This window comes from Hesperophylax consimilis, chromosome 10 (genome assembly GCF_061612785.1).
Source record: "Hesperophylax consimilis isolate HC1 chromosome 10, BYU_Hcon_1.0, whole genome shotgun sequence".
Taxonomy (NCBI): domain Eukaryota; kingdom Metazoa; phylum Arthropoda; class Insecta; order Trichoptera; family Limnephilidae; genus Hesperophylax; species Hesperophylax consimilis.
This window is the reverse complement of record NC_142845.1, coordinates 36,861,694-36,877,566: the sequence shown is the minus strand read 5'-3', so window position 1 is coordinate 36,877,566 and position 15,873 is coordinate 36,861,694. Positions and strand designations below refer to the sequence as shown.

General features: G+C 31.4%; 1 protein-coding gene across 5 annotated transcripts in view; it reads left to right on the top strand.

The window, feature by feature from the left end:
- sog (chordin short gastrulation) overlaps window positions 1–15,873 on the top strand; it is a 274,775-nt gene that overhangs the window by 5,244 nt on the left and 253,658 nt on the right. For 2 of the 5 annotated variants that reach the window (XM_089636915.1, XM_089636917.1), the window contains exon 2: window positions 1,466–2,031. In XM_089636915.1, coding sequence (XP_089493041.1) covers window positions 1,908–2,031 — 124 coding nt within the window. In that variant the 5' untranslated portion in view covers window positions 1,466–1,907. Of the gene's footprint in view, window positions 1–701; window positions 858–1,448; window positions 2,032–15,873 lie in introns of those variants that run through there. The other 3 variants (XM_089636913.1, XM_089636914.1, XM_089636916.1) reach the window with 3 other exon arrangements.

Genomic DNA, 15,873 nt, shown 5'->3' with positions numbered 1-15,873 from the left:
GGAGATTCTTTGACCTCTCCAACTGGTCTGTCGACACATCGCCTTGCACCGCAGTGGGAGAACACTCCTCGAACCTTTTTCCTTCCCAGAACTTCCTCTCTTTCCTTTCCTCGAAAAGACCCTCCACACAGCATCCTCAAATATAACATAGGCCCCGAGGGAAAATATTTTACTTTCACACTTTTTTTTCAGTACTCATAATAAATTGCACTAGATCCTGGAAAAGTCAATAGTTAAATTTAACAATTGTTGTTGGAAGAACACTTGAAGTGAAAAATTGCAACCTGAAACTTGATATATTAAATCAATTAAATTCTACTATTCACACTCAACTTTTTATCGGATGTCAGGCGTTTTTGCTGAAAAACTAAGTCGGAAAACTTTGAGGCAAATGCTGATCAATGAATGTTCGTGAGAACACGGATTGAAAGCAGCGGGTAAACAAATAAACGCAGTGATAAACAGTATCGCTCGCTGAAAAGGAGGCTCCACCGAGCGCAGTGTAGAGTTAGAGTGTCCACTTTGTCCAGTATCCAGAGGCGAGAGTCCCGTCCCCACTCCCGAGGCACCGAGGCAGAGCTCGTGTCGCCTCGCGCTGAGCTCGCGCCGCGCCGGGAGCCCGTGATTTATCTGTCGACCCAGCGCGCAGCGGCTCCGCCACTCCGGTGAATCCGGCCTCAGCGCAGTGCTCGCCCGGCGACTATACCAGACGCACGCTCATCGTTCCGAGACCTAGTCACACTCGCTCGTACTCGCTCGTCGCTTGTCGCCAGTGTCAGTCGCACTAATATGCTCGTCGATTCGTGAACTCGACCGATTTCGAAAATCAGCCGAATCTTTTAATAATTTCTCACAAAGTAAATATATTTATCTTTCTCTGTGGCATTTGACAAGGTTCCCTGCGTTTCAGATTGCGTTTTCTAATTTGAAAACTGTCAACTGTCAATAATAGTCGCGACCGGTTTACTAACTATATAAAGTACCTAGACGTATAAATCGACGCGCGATTTTTCTTTCGTTTTTAATTACATTTATAAAAAAGTGAAAAAGCAATTCGTAATCCAGTTTGAATGCACCTTTTTGCAGACGTTTTAAAAAAAGTTTTATGCAAAGCGTAGTTATTAAAATGGAATATCACTTACGTTTCCAAACTAGATTAATACAATTTGAATATGCCTATTGGCAAATTTAATGTCGACAATTTGCTAATAATTCAGTATAAATTGAATTTGTAGAACCATTAGATATTGCTATATTATATTTATAAACTCGTTTAGTTAATTTAAAATTATATAAATACTTAAAATTACATCATCAAATATTTTTTTATGAATGTGTATAAAATTACAAATTAAAAGTTTAAATTTTTAAACAAACTACTAAATAAGATTAATAAATAGTAAATAATATGTTAACACGCTTTAGTTGATATATCATTATTTTAACAGTTTTTTTCCCATGTAAGGTGATCTTCTTATTGCATCAAACATTTTATCCAAACGCATCAAACTTCTTAAAGACAGGGGTACCAAGATTTTATTGAAAATGCACAATCCCATACGTTTCTTGGATTTCCTCACGAATGAAGTGTATGAATTTTTAAGACAAAAAACCTGTGTTCTTGAAAGCTGAAAAAAACGATAACAAGTGAGTAAAAAAATAAATTGAAGGGAGTGAAAAAAATAGTACATCGCTATCTACTGAAAATCGTGAGTTGTTGATAAAGTGATTCAGGAGTGACTCTAATGGGAAAAAGTGAGCGAGAGTGAAATTCGTTTCACAAGAAGTGAAAACTGGTCCGTTTTGGGATTGGATTTAGTTCTCAGGGTAGCTAAGTGGGATCTGGGTGGAAGTCTGTGGTAGTTTCATCTGTTTGACTTGTGAAGGCAGTGTTCAGCAGTGAGGCAATGCGGTGGGCGTGTTGGGTGTGCCTGCTGGCTGCGGTGGAGCTCCTGGCTCCAGCCCTCTGCAAGCGTCATATGCCCAACCTCTTGGAGGACGATACCAGCAAGAAGGTCATCAGAGCAGCAGGTAATTGCCTAAAAACCTTTTTTTTAATTTTAAATATTTTATGTTTATTATCAATGAAAATTTTGCCTTTAATAATTAACCAATAAATCTACTAATTTACAGTTAATTCATAATATTAGAATTGACATACTTACCGGAAATCTTTGTTAATTTTTTGTTAGGATTCAGAATTCAAAGCGGTAATAATTGTTAAAATAGATTTATTTATTTAAATTAAAATCATTTTTATTGGAAAATAAGTTGCCAAAGAATTTTGAATACACATTTTTTTTAAATAAAAATTGATATCATCTTAATTACGTCTGAAAACAACTATTCAAGTCGGGAGAGAAGGAATAAATTCCACAAAACAGGTTATTTTGTTCTTATTTTGGGTTATTAAAAAAAATAATACATCTTTCCTAAATTTTAAACTTAACTGAGCTCATACAAACAAGGAAAAATATGACCGTCGAACTGTCAAAACACGGCAAATTTTGAACTTTGATTGATAAAAAATGAAACTTTAATGCATGTTTTACTATCTCCCCGAGATTAATAATTGTTACTAGTTATTAGTTATTATTACTAGCTGAAACAAAGTTTTTTTTTAAATGCGTAATAAACATGCAGCAATTCGGCAACTTTACCGAGATATTACCTATTATGTAATCATTATTTATTTTAATTAACAATTCACGAACAGAAGGTGACATTTCATTTAATAAATAGAGAAAAATAAACTAGACATCTCGATAATATAAAATTTTGCTGAAATAGTTTTTTAAAAGCGTCGTAGAAATGTAATTAATAGGTTGGTATCGTTTTCACTGATATTGAATATTGTCGTTTCAAGTTCTAGGTTAGTAGGTATCAAAGGAGCCAAAATTATATTTACGAGGCCTAAATTATCATTTGTCATTAATGCTAAAAATACATATTTGTTTATAAGCTTAAATTGAGTGCGTTATATGCAACGTTGTGTTATGTACCGAATCTGCGTCCGTGCATTTGGTATCATTGAAGGTCGCCTCGTATCTAGAATATCTTTATCACTGTAATATTGTTAACTGATATGTTATAAAGATAGACCGTATAGACGAATCATTCTGCAAAAATCATATTAATTAATAATTTTTGTTTCTTTAAACGACTATTTACATTATTTTTTAATGCTAAACCAATGTTCATAAGACAAGGTCTTTTTATTCATAGCATTAAATTATTATAAGCAATAATTAGTCACCTGAAATATCCATACAAATTGAAAATATCTCCCAAGTATAAATAAATGCCGTTGATATTTTCAATTTGTATGGATATTTCTGGCGACTAATTATTGCTTATATTAATTAGAGTATTTGCATGCATAAAATAGGTTATTAAGTTCTTGTTTTAGGTTAATTAAGTAATACATGCGAATTTAAATTGAAAAAAAACTTACGCAAGTATCATTTCATACAAAAAAGGTCAAAATGGTGACAAAGGGATCGTTTTATAAGGTAAATTTTGAAATTTAATTGTATAAAATTGCAATTATAATGCATCTTTTACGATCAATCTCGACGTAAATCGTTGTTTCTTGTAGTAATTAAGTTGAAACGGTGTAATTTCCATGTTAAAAGTGCGGCGGTTAGAGAAATAATTACCAAAATATTTTCCACACTTTTGGAATTAACTAGTTGTTAAAAATCACGAAATGACTTGTAAGGTTAGAAATCGGGAACCTTTTTTGGATAAAAAAATGAAGATAGAATAAAAATAATCGTCTTGGAAAATATATAAAAAATTATGCAAGGTACCTACTTTATTTTAGATTCAAAAAGGTTTTTTTAATTAGTTAACTTTCACAACACACAACAAGTCCATCAGTTCAAAATTGGAAAATGTCACACGCGTGCGTACAATTAAATTATATTATATATCAACTTTTCGTAGTAAATAAATATCGATGAAAACAGTTTTCTTTGCTTGGGTTGTACGCTAGTATTTATCATTTTCCTTTATTGTTTTAAGGGCAAGTTAGCAAGTTAATACTTTTATTAAATCATAAATCAAGCACTTTCTGACAAGCAGTAATATTCTAACTTTCTTCATTTATCAGCCAGGAAAACAAGTATTTACTTGGAGATGACATTATAGAAACTTAGATAATGTTTGTTAACATATATGAAAGTTTATAACTTGCAATGATAAATTAGCACCAAAAAACGGTTCCATGCTAACTCAATACAGTGACTATTCAACACACTTTTAAAAAGTGATATAAAGTCATTAAAAACAATGAAAAAATTTTTTTTTTTAACCTAACCTAACCTACTTAACCCAGTTAATAAAGTTTTTGTTTCACCACTTTCCATGAGCTTATATAACTTTTTAAAGATGTGATGAATTATCATTTTGATACAAATACATACATATTGGACATTTCTTTAGGTATCGTTATCTTAAACGAAATTAACCGATTAAAAGATAAACTTCTTAGTTTCAATCAACCTATGTTTTCCGAAACGAATCAATCTGGTGGCGCAAAAATAGAAAACAGCAGAGAATTAATATTTTGATAAAGCGACTTATTCTGCAAATAATTAGTACCTACTATAAATTCGCCACAAGTACTAACCAATACCACAACTTTATAACTCTTTCTTTCTTGATACTCCAGATACCTGAATACGAACTCAAATCCTTCCTAGGCACTCCCAATGTGACAAAAATACTAAATACTTTCCTTTTCACACGTTTCCAACTCTTCCTAATCCACATTAGATACTTGAATACGAACTTCTTAGGTAGGTACTCCCAATGTGATAAAAATACTAAATTATCTCCTTGTCTCGAGTTTACAACTCTTCCTTATGCATATTAGATTCTTGAATACGAAATTAACTCCTTCCTAGATAGGTATTCCAATGTGACAAAAATACTAAATACTCTCCTTGCCACACGTTTACAACTCTTCCTAATGCACATTAGATACTTCAATACAAACGTAACTCCTTCCTTGATAGGTATTCCCAATGTGACAAAAATTTTAAATACTCACCTAGTCACAGGATTATAACTAACTCTTCTTGATTCACTATTGATACTTCAATACGAAATTAACTCCTTCTTAAGTAATCCTAATTTAACAAACATAATAAATACTGTCCTATGGCACATATTTATAATCTTCAAACCATACCTACTGTGTATTTATTATAACGATATTTTTATTCTTCAAGATGCTCTTTTGACGCCACAAACCGTGCCATTATTATCTCGTTAAACTCTTCCTTAACTCATACCTACCATAAAATGATCTTAACTTTTATTTTCACTATCCGCCCTTAAATCGTTTTTAAGGCCCTGTAGTAATCGTTCAAAAGAGATTTAAAATGTAGATATGTTAATACGAATGTTAGGGAGAGTGCCTTAATATCAAAAATGATAATAACTAAACGAAAATGGTGAAAATATTTAATAAAACACGACTTGTTTCAAATAGAGTAAAAATTTCTCGACTAATGCTTCAGTTGCATAGATACCTACACTGTGAATTTTTTCATGCATATAACATATTAAATAACAGAACAAAACGTGTTTTTAATAATTTTCGGAGTTTACTTGGTGATTTTTTTCCGTCGAGGGAATTTCAAATACTTAACATTTCGGCATAACAAATTATAGATACTATCTTCAAAAATAACATTTATTTTGGAACTTAAAAACTTAAATAATTAACGAGAAACTTGTTAAATCGGTAGAAATTGGGAATGCGGGGACTTAAAAAAAATTTAAGTTTATCTATCACTTTAAGTTAAATTCCAAACTATTAGTTTTGTTTTAAGTTTGAAAACAATATTTAAAATGCCTGGATCAGCAAAAATTACTTTACCGTGTTGTATTTTCAAGACTATTCTATATGAAACCACAGAAAAGTAACAGACCCAAAATATGTGGCTTGAATGGTTTTACCCAAACACAGTAGATATTCAATTCATTTCAGTCGATGAAATAAACGATCTGGGGGTAGTCTTTGATTATAAAAAAAAAAATTGTCACATATAAATATTATTACGAATAAAGCAATGAAAATGCTCGGTTTCATAATGAGAATTGCAAAAGAATTTTACAATATATCTACTTTAAAATTTTTGTACACTTCATTAGTTTGGAGCCAAATTGAGTATAACCCACTTATTAGGTCGGTGCGTTATAAATATATTTATAGAATGAACTTAGATTTCATAAAAATACGGAATTTTTTTAAGACATTAATTATAAACATATGAAAATTGAATGTTTAAACTATAACTGCCTCAGTGCCTAGTGAAAAATCTAAAACTAACAAAGCTGTCCGACAAAAGATTGATACGAGTATCTGATGTCGTTTTTCTTTCTTAAATCATTTATATCCATGTTGACAGCCCTGCATTATTGCAATTGATTTCGTTTCATATTCCAAATAGAGATCTAATTCCTAACTAAAAATATCTTCCACTGCAATTCCATTATGCAATGGTACCTCTCTTGTACCATGCATAATGTAACCAATATGCGAAGAGGTAGATATTGCTAATATTTTTAACCGAAAAAACTTACTAAAACCAATTAAATATTCACTTATTGTGATTTTTTGTTTATGTGAATCATATTAGTTTGTTTATAATGTATAATTGTTTTGTAATCTTTTTTATAAGAAATATTTATTCTGTATACGTATTTAAAGGTATTAGTACTGTAAATAAATATATAATGTAATAATATGTATTTACAAATTCATAATTCACTCGGTTATCAATATCTCATCGGTTCATCGACCTTACTACTGAGGACAGAAATACACATGAACATAAATTAGATCCACATTTCAGAGTGGTCACACCTTTCTTCCTCGGGGTAATCAGATTGGACTTTCGCACTTTATTATCAAATAAGGTTATCCAAATATGCTCAGGTTCTTCCGTACTCAAGCGCCCTTGAGGCGTGGCGCTTTGCAAAAATGGCGATATCTTAATTAGAAAATACATTTTACTTTTTAACTTGCATGCTGTTGCTCTTTTGAAGAGCTTAGAGTTATACAATGATACAAAGTTTTTTAAGCATATACGTAATAATGGTTTTGAAAGAAGATTAAAACAAATAAGTTTTGTAGCTAGTACGAAAGCTAGTTTATTGCCTGGTGTTTTTTGTATTTATTTCTTCGCACCAATTCAGATTTACAGCCTTAGAAGTTTTCTGGTTTAGGGATGTGTTAGAAAAAAATAATGCATTTAATGTGAGTGGAAGCGAAGCGGAGTGAAATATAAAATCCCTAACGAAGCTTGAGATAGTCGAAACCTGCTTGGCTGTCATTTATTAATACAATAAAAGTGGTGAATTACAATGTGTGTTTTCTCATTTAATATAATAAAAATAATTTTGATATGGAACTTTTAGGTAGGATCTCAATTTATTCAAAATAATTTTAAATGATTTAAAGTGTTTTAATATTAAGGATTTCTCCATTACCTAAAAAAGAGAGAATAGATAAAATATCTCGAAAACTAACCATATGACAAAATAGGAGACATTAGATCGGAAAAAAGAGTGCTATTATCGAGTATTATCAGTTAATTATATCTATATATTATATCCTTAATTAATAATTTGCGATTCAATCGGATGAATTAAACTTTATTATTTCAACAAATACGTAGTAAAAACATATTATGTACACAAATCGTGTATACATTCACATTGGTAGATATTTTAAACGGTTAAAATTAATAATTAGAAAGTTAACCAGTTTTTCTAAAGGGTTTTGGAGAATATTTAAGTAAGTAAGAATAAAAAGTATACTGGCTTTTATTACTTAAATATATTAAATGTAAACAAAATTAATATTTTTTCCGTATTTAGGTTAATTTGTTTGGTATAAATGAATTATTTTATTTAAACCTAGCATTGGTTCTATAATTAATTTAGCAACATCTTTGAAAAGTATTATGTTAAGGTGAAATGCCATTTACCTTTAAATACGAGTAAAAACAACTTGGAATTTATAAACCATTTGGGACCAGCTTATTCCTATTTATTAATCAAATGTACCCATCCAACCCATAGTTCTCCGATTGTTTATAGGATCTTGTTATTAACGAATTAATTAATGTTTTTTATAAATTAAACAGGATAACGTGCTAATATTACGTAAGTTCAGAGACAGTTCGTGGAATTGATATTTTGAGATAAAACTAATATTTTTGATTGACACGTGTCACGCTATGACGAAGATATCTTGATTTTCTTTTAGAACTTTAATCTTATCAATGCTTGACTAAGTATGTACTTAAACTCGTCATAATCTATTTTCAATTCCAGTTAATGAATATAATATTATAGTTGTATAATTCACGTGCAAATTTTTATCAAGGTCATATAATTGGGAGGCGGATATAGGCACTGTCGCGCTGAAACCATTCATTGGATAATCAACACCTCTGACATATATCACTCAAAGTGGTTCGATTCGTTTGATGACTTAGCGGGGGTGTCCGGGTTTAAGATTCCTACTCATTCCTCAAACTTTTTATCCTCCTCAGAACTTCCTTACCTTCCTTCGTTGGCTATAACCCTCTATTCAGCATCTCCAAAGATTAGTATAGGCCATAAGGGAAATTATTTTTTTGAGGTCCTCCCGTGCGGAGTGAATACTGTGAATAAGTTATAAAACCCGAGCAATTAATTTACATATTACTATTAATAATGATAATGATAAGTGTTTTATTATCTTCCATTGTAACCAATGGAGATAATGATATACGCACTAGGATCTGTCGTGCTGAGGGTTTCTTATACATATTATTAAAATTTAGTAGTATAGGTGATACAAAGTATGTAATTATAAATATATTGAGTAGGGTTTTTTTTAAATAATTATAAATATATTGAGTAGTGTTTTTTTTTAAATAGTTATAAATATATTGAAAAGTGTTTTTTTTAAATAATTATAAATACATTTTCACACCTTCCTTTCCTCGAAAAAATCCTCCACATAGCATTCCCAAAGATGACATATTTTGATTATTTTCCTCAGGGCCTCTTGTGTGAGTAAATGTAAAAAATAAATATATACACACAATTTCACGGTAGTTGGTTGAAAGCTCAAAAGCTCGAGTTTCTACTATGACGTCGCTTGTTACATCCTATGTTAGCTAAGTTCTCCATCATTGCACAAGTAACATAAAATATTGTTTTTTTGTTCAGTTGAGTGGTTTCGGTTTCAGTCTGTATTTGGTAAGTATATTTTCTATATCTGTCCAGCTTTTTATTTGAGGTTTAAATGTACATTTTAGCATTGTTTCGACTGAGAGTGGGGTTTTTTAGAGTTTTGTAACATAGAAGCTTTTTTACTTAAATGTTGTTTTTGGGTAAAATAATTACAATTAAAACCAATTCTAACCTTCATTTCACTTTTTTTTAACTATCCCGCAGCCAAGTGGGGGAGTAGGTAGTACCCAAAATTACTATCCTCCTTATATTAGCTTAGCCATAGAACGTCAAAAGACGTAAATATGATAGTAGCGTCAAGACATTAGAACGTCTTTTCCCATAAACGCGCGAGATTTTACAAAAATCGATTTATTTCCATCACTAGTATACGGATTGCCATGATTTAAGAAACAGAGTATCGATAATAAATAACGCTACGCGTCTGTATTCAAGAATATCTATGGAACGTAGAGGTGCATTATCTAAGCCGATTGAATCTGTCATCTTGTTCGTTCATAATTTATTGCGTTTCTAAATAATTTATTAAAAATATTTTAGTTTGGACGGTTAATATTTTGAGGTGACTAATAGTTTTTAATTATATTTCTTCAATATATAAAGTGTTATTTCTTTATGATACTCAGAAAAAAGTACATTTTTCACGGCTTTAAAATAATGGTAAGCGATTTTTACATATTTTTGACGTTTTCATAAAATGTATATTTAGAAACGCAAATATTTACATATAACAACACAATGCGATAGTGAATTTCATAATCTTTCCAAAACATTTTTTAGAATGAGGCTACGTTTCTCAAAACGTGAGTTATGAAGCTTTTAGCAAAACTCGTAAATAACACAAAAATTATCACGTTTTGACAGTTCTCAAAGGAACACATAGTAAATAAAAGTCTTTGTCTGAGAGGTTAAAAACTTGACATATCGTTTAAGTATTTTACGTATTTCTGCCCAAATACATAAGTTACCATTAATAATTGGGATTTTGATAATTAGAATATAATAATATATTATATAATTTTGGCATAATTAAATGGTCTAATACAGATTTAGATAACTTAGAAAGATTAATTAGAACTACGCTAACAAATTTTAATTGCCATCATCCAAATTCAGCTATAGAACGAGTTAATTTACCTAGAAATTTAGGAGGTAGAGGTATAGTCAAAATAATTTCTTTGAAACATAATCAGGTAGAAATGCTAAGAACTTTTTTCCGTAGGAAAGCTCATAGCTCAGAAATGCATAAAATAATTTGCAAGGCAGATAGAAATATTACACTTTTAAATTTATACGATGAGAATGCCAACATTTTTATAAATCCCAACCAGGAATTATTAGATTCCTGGTCAAATAAAATTTTACACGCAAAACACTTCAATTATCTCAACCAAACGTATGTTGACAAATTTTCGTCAAACAAATGGTTGAGTATTGGAGAGTTGAGCGCAGATATAGAAGGATTTATGCTTGCCATTCAGGATAGAGTCATTAATACTAAAAATTTTAGAAAGCATATAATCAAAGATACAAATCAAATTGATGATTTGTGTAGAAAATGTTTGGCTTTTCCGGAAACTATAGAACATATTTTATCGGGATGTTCTATATTAGCACCGTCCGAGTATACATTTAGGCACAATCAAGTTTTAAAATAATTCACCAAAATTTGGTAATTAAACATAACTTGATTGACTGCCGTAATATAGTACCATATTATGAATACGAACCAAATTCATTTTTAGAAAACGAATTTTATAAAATATATTATGATAAAACTATACTAACAGACCGAACGATTAGTCATAATAGACCCGATATAGTTTTACATGACGAAATTAAAAAAATAACTTATATCATTGATGTCGCTATTCCAAATTCTTGTAATATTCAAAAATCTGTTAATGAAAAAATAAGAAAATACACAGATTTAGGAAATGAAATAAAAAGAATTTGGCATTCTCAGACTATAAAAATAATACCATTCGTTATTTCGGCTACTGGCATTATACCTAGCTCTCTCATTAAAAAATTTAGGCGTATTAGATCTATCAAAAAATTTATATATAAAGATGCAAAAGTCGGTCATTTTGAATACATGTAGAATAACGAAAGATTTTTTAAATATTTATGTTGAGGGATCAGTAGGATTTATAGGCCCTGTTAGAAGTTCTACCGAGCCGAACCCTCTGATATGAAAATATCTGGAGTCGGTGAATTATTTTCCCATTTGATCTCTGGTGAGTTGACGTGTTGTTCTTGTATTGTTTTGTATTTATTTTGCTTATATAATCCACTTACATAGTGTTGATTGACTAGATGATCATTTGTGGAAAAGTGTGTGGAAGGGTTTAGTTTTTCCTTTGGGGAAGATTTAACCCGGACAACAAAATCGGAGGTATTAAAAAAAAAAAGTTTAAAAGCCCATAAGACAGAAAAATGCATGGGGTCGTCGGAAGACCCACTTGGTTGCAGACGTTTTGTTTGGCATCTTGGCCTGTCAAGAGTTAACTGACCGGACCGGTCTCAGAAAATAACGACTAGCACATTTTGATTAAAACTTGTATGATAGCAAACAAATCCTTATTATAACAAGTCGTTGTAAATAGACAATAATGCCAGCAATTGACAAATTAAGTTAAGGGAAATACGTCATTGTCATAACTATAAATACTATGGCCATTAAAAATAACATTCGATCGAGATAAGATAAGAAACCTAATGTGTTAATTTCATTGATGGTTTAAAGCTGGTAAAATCACGAGTTGATGGTACCAACCTACAAACCTTTAATCCATTTCATAACATCGTCTAGACAAGTGTTGATTTTAAGATTATCACAGTCAAAGGTATGAATTGCTAGTAAATTTTTATTATTTTTTAAATATACTTTTAAACCTCTAATATTTTTCTTGCCAGAAATATCGTCTGCAAAATGCATTGCCAAAGTGTCTGCATTGTCAATTTAATTAACTTTCCTCAATACAAACAACATTTAAGTTATTTTTCCATTAATAAGTACCTCATTTATTTAAGAAAGACAAAAATTTCCATATTACTAGGTTATTACAACTACTCAAATAACCATCATACATCATTATTAGCGGAAAATGTTACTTGTCCAATGATGGATAACTTAGCTAACAGAAGATGGAACACGCACCGTCACAGTGGAAATTCGAGCTTTTAAACTTTCAACCAACTACCCTGAAATTATGTGAACATATATTCGTTTACATTAACTCACGTAAGAGGCCCTGAGACCCTTACGCCTGTGTTCCAAGGATTGCGATCCGTTTGTTAAGAGAGGGGAATCTATCAAACGGACCGCCCGTTCCTGCAAGGGTCAAGAATTTTTTTCAGGTCTTTTGGGGCTCCATACCAGAGGTGGCTACCAAACTCAACACTGGGGCGCACTTGCTATTTAGGATCAGCACTTGTGTACTATTATCTGTTAAAGTATCTGAGCCCTGTACAATACGTCCAGCTTCTGAGAGGCTAACTTATCTCTGGCTTCGATGGATCCCCCGTGCCTGAGCTGGTCACCCAGACTTACACCAAGCATGTCGATGGAAGGCATGTAAATATAAGTACGTACATAAATCCTTCTATCATCAAATAATGAAGTGCTAATAGCTGATAATTAAAAAAGCAATGGAACAATTCTGTATAATCTTAGGTCCGATACCTTCTGTCTGAAAAAACAATGATAGCTCTTCTGAGAAGTGTTAAAATATTATCTTTTAAAGATTATCTCGCAGTACCTACCTAGACGATACTGTAATAAATTAATTCTGAAATCAGTAATTATCGTCGATATAAAATAAATATACCATTTTATTTTAGTGATTTATTTTGGGGTATTATGCCGTGTTTCGCTACCTCCCGATTTCACACATTTGCCCTGGTGATAGACACTTTAATACTGTACAAAACATCGGCTATAGAAGGAGACAACAGGGCATCATACCATGTTATTGTTATGGACGCCATTATACCTTTAAAATTATGAAGACATGATATGCTTTTGTCAACTGATGTACTATTTTTAATGTTTTTTTTCTTCCTTTATTGTGAGGTTCTATTTTTGTAAGGACGATTGTGATACTAAATTAATGATAAGCCGTTGATTGATACGCGATAAGCGCCACTAAGCTTTCGCTCTTATCTTTTATTGGGTATTAAAGCTATTTCAAGTATCCCATTAAGTTCTGCTTTATTTCCACGTGCATCTAGGACGAAAGTATTGTTTAGTCCTCTGAGGGGTTGACGCACTTTAAATTTAATAATTTTTAATAGTAGGTATGCAGTGAGTAGCTAGGTAATTCGGGTGGTCTAGCACTGAGATCTCTTTGAGCACTGAGAACTCTTTGGATAATGTGCGTTATGCGAAATAACTGACTTATTAATGAATGGATGTGAACTAACTAAGCTCTTAAAATTGAAAGATATCGAATACACGATCTATAGACTTAATTAATATATCTAAGACGCATTCGATTGCGTACGTTTCAGCCTAGAGAAACAAAAGTTGTAAGTTATGACTTATGATTAAAGACCTCATGAACTAATTAATTCCCTTTTATTGTCAAAAAGTATCTACGGACTGCCAAAGTTACTATTTCAATTTTACATTGTAAATTTATTAGGTTTTTTTTTCTTTTACGTAGCCGTCGAATGTTTAGAAATGATAATTCATAGACAGATACACCAGTGTTGCCAGAGGATATCGTTTGGCATTGTCAGTATCGGTCTGGCTATCAAGAGCGCTACCATGCTCCGGAAATCGATATGAAATCATCGATAGTTACGCCTATCGATCCGATATTGTTAAGTTATCGATTTCACTGTGCTAGACCCCTTATATGTTAATTTACCAGTGCTGTTGGATAAAGTCCCACGATGAGATAGCATCAAACTTTAAACTACGATTTTCAATCAATTTAAGGCAATTTATCCTAGTTCCCTGAACTAGATTACTTTTTAATTTAATATGGTTACTAGTTGCACTATTAAAATTAGTGAACAATAATAACTTAATATGGTTACATGTTGCACTATTGAAACGGTGACATTTCTAATGTAACCTCTCTGCTGCATTTGATGCAAAAGTGGTTAACATAATGAAAACAATTATTGCAGATCCAGTGTGCAAGTCCCAAAGTGCAAGTTCCAGTTTACAGTGGCCACTGAAGAGATAACAAATAGAAATTGTCATGAGCGTGTCCGTGCGCCCTAAGAAACATCAATTTTGTGTTCACATGAAGTTGATCAAAAATTTTCAATTATAGAATTTCATTACACTTCTTATGATTTTTGGTTCAGTGGCAGTAGCACTAGGCCCCAATGTGTTAGTCGCAGTTAGCAGTTGGCATGTACTGTAATATATTGCAGTTTAAGAAGTAGATACTCGTACTTACCAGCGTTGCTGATTACTGTGCAGTCTAATGCATTTCGTAACCGTTTCCTTATGTACCACCGGATAAGTGGTTTGGATTAATTTTATTTTATTACATTAAAGTCAGAGATGTACAATGTTTATTTATCTAATTAAAAATGTTCATTATATTTAAATAATAAAAAATTAATTGTAATAAACAGGTTAATGGCTATGTCAGAAGACTTTTTTTTCTGGGGGCCTATACAACCTTATTTCACAACAGACAGATGATGTGCTATATACTCGTATATCTAAGTGAGGTCGCGACGTCCACACTTAGATATACGAGTATACGACGTGTCGTCCAAAATAACTATAGCAATATTAATAGCGCCTTTCTAATTCTAATATAATTTTGTAAAAACATATTTTTGTCTTATGTATGAGAATGGAAATATTTTTATTTATTTACTTTTTTTATAAACTTATTGGGCTTTTACATTGGGTACAAATGTTTACAATTTTTTACTTAACAATCGTGGCGTAAAATAATTTCTTGTATTATAGTGGTTTATTTTTTATAAAATTAAAAAAAAATTACGTTGATAAACTTAGAAATAATATTAAGAAAAAATTAAGGATGTTTTAATAGTCGAGTTTTTTACATTAAAAATGTAGATATCATTGGTATATTCATTTTTAGGCGAGGAATCGGTGCGTTAGTTATGCCTAGTATGTTAAGTAGTTACTCTTAAATTGACTAGACTCAAGAATTTCTCAACAGTTTAGCTCCAAATTTACAATTTATAGAACGAAGCATAGGTCGCTTATCCTACGCCGGTCCTCAAGTGTATGTATTTTTAAGGTATTTAATAAAAAAAAGAGTAGTTCACTTGTTTTAGGAGGATATTTAATGCAGTTGAAATAACGTTAAAACTTATTTTCACGATTTGTTTGGGTTGCGATCAATCGAATGAAGACCTCTGCCACAGATGATAAAACAAACAACATTCGTAAATGAATTACTTGCACTCACTTATTATATATTATAACGGCGCTTTGATAGTTTTATATCTAGAAATATATATTTGTTTTTATAAGCTGGTGTTTCTGATTAAAATTTAATGCGAAACGATAGCGAGGCGCCTGGACATTAAAACCAAGCCATTAAAATGTTTTCCAAGATACACGTTGTGCACTTAATAAAATAAGTATGAACAAAAACATCT